Consider the following 7,383-nt stretch of genomic DNA (forward strand, 5'->3'; position numbering starts at 1 on the left):
TCTTTTGAAAGAAAAAATAGATTGGTATTTATGGGAGCTGCAATCTGAAATGGAGCTGTGATTAGGCCATCATATTAGTTATGGCACTCTCTGGAGAGCTATATATCGTCTTGGATATACACATAAATAAGTATAAAATTTTACATATTTCAGTCATTTTTTTTCATAAATAAAGTTTATAGTTTTTTTTTTTTAGTTATCTAAACCAGCAAGAGAACGTAATGAAAATGATAAATTAAATTTTATAGTACATATGTCACAATATTTTCCATTACAGCTAAGGTTGCTTGTCTAAACCTCTTCAAAATCCTACGATTAGTTTCGTCAAAATTTTACTATAGATTTATTATAGTTTCGGCAGAGTTTCAGCAGTTTCGGCATTTATAATAAGTTTTGGCAGTTTCGCCTTTCTCCAAAGTTTCGCCAGTTTTTTAATATAACTTTAATATAGTTTCGGCAGAATTTCACTTTTCGGCGAAACGCCATCTTGCCTAAACCCCTAGGTTTCGGCAAGCAACCTTAATTACAGCTTGTATTTACTGATAAGTCTGCTTATGATCGAAGAACACTTTCTCATCGCTATAGATGGAGTTTTAAAGGAAGTCGTGTATGTAAACCTATATTTTTTGTTTGTGGAAGAAGATATACAATAGAGGGAGCATTATGTCTTAATGGTCTTTTGGCTTATGCAATTCAAGAAGGTCCTATAAATAGTAATAATTATAATGATTTTGTTGAAAATATTTTGGTAATTAATTATTATTATACTATGCTTTTACTTTTAATATAATAAATATGGGTTTTTTTTCATTTAAGCTTCCTAAGATGAATGCGTATCCAGATCCTTATAGTGTTTTGGTTTTAGATAATGCATTTATACATAAAGGGCAACATTTACTGGATATTTGTAATACAAAAGAAGTACGAATTGAATATTTGCCTTCATATTCACCTGACCTAAATCTGGTATGTATCGTAGTATTATTGTAAATTTACAGCAAATTCTTTTTTATATTTAAAATGTTTTATTAAATAGATAGAGCAAGCATTTTTTTACATAAAAAACCATTTGCGCCAAAATCGATATTGGATCGAATCTATGCTTTGAATATAGTGGATATATGTAATAATAAAATTCTTTATTAATGAATAATAAAACTTGAATTTTCAACAAAGTTATAATTTTATCTAGTTATCATCAAAGAGATCATTAAAATCAATAATTGTTGTTTCTATATCAATCCATAAATGAATATATGGGTCAAAAAAAACTTCTTCAATCATTTGTTCTGATAGAAAAGCTTTTTCATCTATATTAAGTGAAGATTTAATGACAAACCTTTTTCCTTCTGGAGGGCCCATTGGGAAATATATATTTAATGAGGTCTTGACAGGTCATTCTCTTAGTTATTTGAATATTTGACCTATATAATGATTTTTTTTTAAGGTATACAGTAGCTAAATTAGGTTTTGTTCTTTCTAATAAAACGGGAATTGCTGAATCTTTAAAAAATACATAAAGTTACATGAATTTAATATTGTAAAACAAATAAATACTATGAATATCAATTACCATCAATAGAAAAATTATTGTTGTGATCCTCCAAAGGTCTTTTAGAATTTGGATAACGGTAATTAACTCTATCAAAGAGTTTAGTTAATGGTGAATGAATTGCATCTATTCTGTTAATTTTAGCAATCTAATAATATAACAAATATGTTAATTAAGTAAAGTTTAAATATAAATATATTGATTATTTACATACTATTGCTCTTGCCCAAATTATAACCATTTCATTATTTAATTTGAAATGACGTCCATCTTCTGCGATCAAACAACCTTGGATATGATATTCACATTTAGGAAGATTTTTATATATTTCTGATTTTGTAGTATTCAATAATGAACCAGAATCAGATTCTGATGTCTAAATTTAAATTAAAAATGTTTTTATTAAATATTAATAGATAGATGTATAAATGGCATTAAAGTTGCTTGCCAAAACCTAGGGGTTTAGGCAAGATGGCGTTTCGCCAAAAAGTGAAATTCTGCCAAAACTATATTAAAGTTATATTAAAAAACTGGCGAAACTTTGGAGAAAGGCGAAACTGCCGAAACTTATTATAAATGCCGAAACTGCCGAAACTCTGCCGAAATTATAATAAATCTATAGTAAAATTTTGATGAAACTAATCGTAGGATTTTGAAGTGGTTTAGACAAACAACTTTAAATGGCATATACTGTATAATGTATATATCACTAAATAAATAAATAAATAATAATACTCTAAGTTTTTTTGATACAGATTCCTCTACATTATCTTTAACCACAGAACTTCCATAAACTATTTCTTTTCTTTTATTTTGTTTTGCAGAATATACGCACAATTGTATCTTCTTATTTTTTTTACACTCTGCAACAAATGCCATAATAGTATCACTTGGCTTTAAATTAAAGTGATCTGCTTTAGAGGTAGAACTTTTTTGGTAGCAAATAAGGCCAAGTTCTATTTTCCTTCACTCTTTTGGAAGGCTACAAGATAAAATCTTCTCTTCAATTTGACTAAAAGTAGTCAAATCATCCAAATTATAAGGTATATCAATTGCACCATCAAATTTTTTTCGTGGTTGCTTAATGTTGTTAAAACAAACTAATGGGATATATCCTAAATTGAAAAATCTGAGTTATATATACAGTCAGATCTCCATATAGTCACCTAATTGGTTCCCACAAAATCGGTGATTATATAGGAGTGTAATTGTATGAAGGAACCTTCATACAATCGCTGCCATATTAAAAATCATGTGTGGTGACTATATAGAGGTCTATTAATAAAACCTGTTAAAATGGCATATATATATATAAAATGTAATAAATACTATATACTAGGAAACGGAAACCATTGTAAGTCCAGAGCGAAAGATTTGTACAAAAATCCAAATATCTTTAAAAATTTAATTTGTACAAAAAATCTGGCATCCCTAAAAAAATAAAAATGAAAAATGAAACATTAAAAACGTTTCTTTAAGGTTAAACAAGTAAGAAAAGCCCTCACAATTTACCTTTAAAAGTCTGGCATGTACAAAAAACTTGTGTTCCTAGATAAAAGAAAATAAAAATGAAATGCCAAAAACGTTTCTTTAAAGCAAAACAAATAAAAAACAACTCACCAGTCCGGTATGTACAAGAAATTCAGAAACCCTAGGAAAAAAATAAGAAAGTCGTTTAAAGAAAAATATACTTACTAGCCGAAATCTAAAAAAAAAAGGTAATCATAAACTTTTTTACTTGTTTATTTTTGATGTAGCATGAAATTTCAATACACATTCTGTGCAGACCAATCAGAAATGACGCGTGCGGACAACCGGAAATCGCCACGTGACACTAATTGTCATCGATTTTCGTAAAATTATATAGTCCTTCACTACACTCCGGACAATAAATATTAATTAAATAACTTTATTTTAATGTTATTATATTTTATGTCATTTATTATTTATTATTTATTAAATGTTATTATTATTAAATATTATTATTACTAAATATTATTATATTATGATTAAACGTTATATTATTAAATGCCACTAGTGTATACCAAAAAGACTAAAAAAATCTGTAATTAGAACTTGCTTTCGAGATTAATGTTCAAGCCGCTTGACTATCTTAAAGTATTTTTCAAAGATTTTCATATCCTCTATGGAGAATTCATCTATCTTCTGCTGCTCAAAAAATGTAATCCAAGTCTGTAAGGATTTGAGAGCATCATTTGGAGGCACTAGAATTTGTTCTTCTTCTTCGGAATCACTATCATTTTCATCATTTTCATTACACAGATCAAAATGCTAAAAATCAGCAAAAAAAATGGCACGAAAAGCAGTAGCTATTCTTGGCTATTCTTGGCTATTCTTGGCTGGTTTTGGCTATTTGCGAATTAACCTATACTATTTGTAAATAGTTTATATATAGTTTATGCAATTCTAGCCATTTTTTTTGCCTGTTTTTGGTCATTTAACGTGTGTTATTTTGATCTTGAATTAGTCTAACTATATCATCATCACTCAAAATTTCTTCAGTGGGAATTTCTTTTAAATTACGGAAGAAGTCATATAATTCATCTGCCAACAAAGCAGCAGCAGGATCATCTATATCAAGTTCATTAATCATTTGACCAATATCTGCTGCATCATCATCCATTATTTCTTGTTGGATTTGTATCACATCATCTATTTCTTCATTGGTTAAAGAAGGTAGAATTCTAACAGTTCCGGATTGTTTCTTCTGTCACATGATCCCATGCTTCTGCAACATAGTTTATTGCTTCTTTAATATTAATTTTCTTTTTGTTGATATCCTTCCTATCTTCGAAGAGACCCAGCATATGGTGACAATATTTTCTCTTAAAATAATTCTTGAAACTTACGATAATTCCAGCATCAAGTGGTTGGAGGTGACTTATAGTATTTGGAGGTAAGAAAGCCAGTTCAATATGAGTTAATGGCTGATATCCACTTGATCTACCACTTGATCTACCACTTGATCTACCACTTGATCTACTACCACAACCTCTTGATCCACCACCGTGACCTCTTGATCTACCATCGTGACCTCTTGATCTACTACAACCTCTTGATTCACCACGACCTCTTGATCCACCTCTTGATTCACCACCACGACCTTCCGAAGCTAAAAAAATCACGTAATAAATCTGAATTTATTAAATTTAATTGACAAAGATCTTACCAGTAGTTTCAATTTCTTCATCATTAGTATCATCTTCATCTTGCTCATCTTGCTCATCTTGCTCAGCTGATGAATAATTTGGATTGAAATGTGATGGAGCATTGTCAACTAAAAGCAAGATTTTTTTGTTTTTCGCTCTAAAGTAGCTATCCATTTCATAAAGAACTTCTTTAAAAACCACAGAATTCATCCATGCTTTTTTGTTTTCACGATAAAAGACTGGAAGACGTTCTAAATTAACCTTTGAAAGAGATCTTGGACGTTTTGCATTTCCAATTACCCATGGTTTGAGTTTATCAGTTCCTGTTGCATTAGCACCAAGTAGAACTGTAATTCGTGTCTTATCTTTCTTTCTACCTGGAACTGGTTTGGTTGAAAGTGTTTGACTTGGTGACATTTGATAAAAAAGGCCTTATAAGATACAAAATAAAAAAGGAGATAAGGAAAAGATAAAGGAATATAAATAATAAATGGTAAGACTTACTGTTTCATCAATATTATAAATTTGGTCAAGAGTATATCAGCTTAGAAGTTGCTGTAGTTTTGTTTGTTCTTCTGGGAGAGAAGCTAATGGTGCGCTTTCTGACTCTCCATGTATATGATACCTACGGATATTATTGCGTTGTTTGAATTTATATAGCCAACCATTAGAAAATACCAACTCATTTTCCTGTATATTAAATGCTTGAGCAAATATCTTTGCTTTTTCTTTAATTAACAAATCAGTTAAAATAACACCTCCAGCTGTAACATTCTCCACCCATAAATTCATGGCTTGATCGAGTATCAGAAATTTGACCGCCTTATGTCTAAACGTCTTACTAGAATCTTCTGTATTTATAATAGCTGTCCACTTATCACTTTGTAACAAAATTTTCGATATAGTGCTCCTGTCAATTGTTAAATTGGGATATACTTCATTAAAGTGGTTTGCAATATCTACATGACGTTTATTCTTATTGGCCTTTTCCCATTCGCAAATTTGACGTTTTACTTCATCACTTATTGCCGAATAACGTTGTTTTTGTTGTCTAAAAGGTGGCATAATAAAAGAATAAAGCAAAAAACTTTTTTGTGTTTCATGATCATTTATTGCTACGGATTTATATGTTTTAATGTATTACAAATTGATCATATGTCAACTCGCGTACGTTTATGGATTGATGATCATATGTGTTATATGCCAATCAAAAAAACCATGTGATTAAGAGAAGTCTAATTACTAATAGAAATGATATGCACATTTGGAATTATGCGGTGATAGTGATTATAGCCAAATTGTGCTTATAGAGGGGTAATTTAATATTATTTAAAACCGTTTCTCAAAATCAGTTTCTTATAAAGAGGTGTGACTATATGGGGTGTGACTGTATGGGGGTCTGACTGTATTATATTTATAAAAATATTAACTGATTACATTATTACATTACTTATGTAAAACAGCCTTTATTTTCATAGGTTGTACATTATTTGGTGGACTTGGTATTAATACTGATATACTGGGCAGCATAGTACTTTCCAAGCCAGTTGAATCAATACAATTTTCTTTCACAATAATACAATCTTCTCTTACAATGATACAATCATCTTTTACAGCAATACAGTTTTCTTTTACAGAAATCAAATCACTTGACGTAAAATGCTTGTTTATTGTGTTTTAGATATATTTTGAATAAGACAAAACTACAGTATATACTTATTGCCATAAATACATATAAAAAATATATAAAAATATACCATTCTTTTTGCCATGATATCTCTTCATACATTTTTGACAAATATTAACATTATTTGGAATTGATAAAAGTTCAATTTGCGAAGAGATATTAGCAAAAACCCAGTCAGCAAATCCTAAATCTAATACAACTTTTTGGTTTGTGGCGTCTTGTTGTGAGAGAGGTTTATGGCAAAAGTCTATTACATAATCGTGTTCAACTTTTTTCCTTTTCCATACTATTTCTTTTGCTTGACAAATACATTCTTGACCATATATATTTTGACAATCTAAGCAAATAAGACAAATTGGACAGGCGTTCAAATGAAATTTCAAAAAAGTCATTATTCAAATAAAACAGTAAGGTAAAGGTAAAGGTAAAGGTAATGAAGGTATTATATTTATAATTACACATTTACACGTGTTATATGTGTAACATGTCACGTGTTTGTTTATTTTTTCAATTTGCCAGCAACCTGGCAAGCCGACAACCTGGCAGATTCTCAGCAACAAAATTTTCAAGTGTTTTCTTTATTTTGGATATTGCTGTAAAGTACTTTTAATTAAAAAATGTTTGTGCAATATTTTTTAATTAATTTAATAAAAAAATATTATGAAAACATTTTTTCAACATTTTTTAATTAATTTAACAAAAAAATAAGACCTCAAATAATACTAATATAACTTACAAGTAAATTTTAAGTACTGAAGTAAAAATATATTTTATGATATGACTCTGTTAATATTGAAGCTAGAAATGCGATTTTACTATCATTAGAATCCTCTCATTTAAACGAATCTAATGATATAAATTTCATTAAAATCAAATCACTAGTTGTGTTAAAAATAGAGGTATATAGGATAATAAAATTTTGAAAATATTTCTGTAATATGCAACTTTTGAAAAATTTTAATATAACTCTATGT

The 7,383-nt window shown here is 29.0% G+C and overlaps 2 protein-coding genes across 2 annotated transcripts; both read right to left on the reverse strand.

Moving 5' to 3' along the window:
* Positions 1-1,188: 1,188 nt before the first annotated feature.
* Positions 1,189-2,431, reverse strand: OCT59_022392 (uncharacterized protein; the record flags this gene model as incomplete). Its single annotated transcript, XM_066144780.1, has 5 exons — positions 1,189-1,386; positions 1,454-1,503; positions 1,574-1,700; positions 1,767-1,928; positions 2,288-2,431. 5 exons carry the CDS (start codon positions 2,429-2,431, stop codon positions 1,189-1,191), a joined length of 681 nt encoding a protein of 226 aa, XP_066006208.1.
* A 3,737-nt stretch (positions 2,432-6,168) lies between these two features.
* Positions 6,169-6,801, reverse strand: OCT59_022393 (uncharacterized protein; the record flags this gene model as incomplete). The annotated part of the gene is made up of 2 exons (XM_025327491.1): positions 6,169-6,350; positions 6,480-6,801. 2 exons carry the CDS (start codon positions 6,799-6,801, stop codon positions 6,169-6,171), a joined length of 504 nt encoding a protein of 167 aa, XP_025171020.1.
* Between the last annotated feature and the right edge of the window lie 582 nt (positions 6,802-7,383).

The sequence above is a fragment of the Rhizophagus irregularis genome, chromosome 31 (assembly GCF_026210795.1).
Source record: "Rhizophagus irregularis chromosome 31, complete sequence".
Classification (NCBI taxonomy): domain Eukaryota; kingdom Fungi; phylum Glomeromycota; class Glomeromycetes; order Glomerales; family Glomeraceae; genus Rhizophagus; species Rhizophagus irregularis.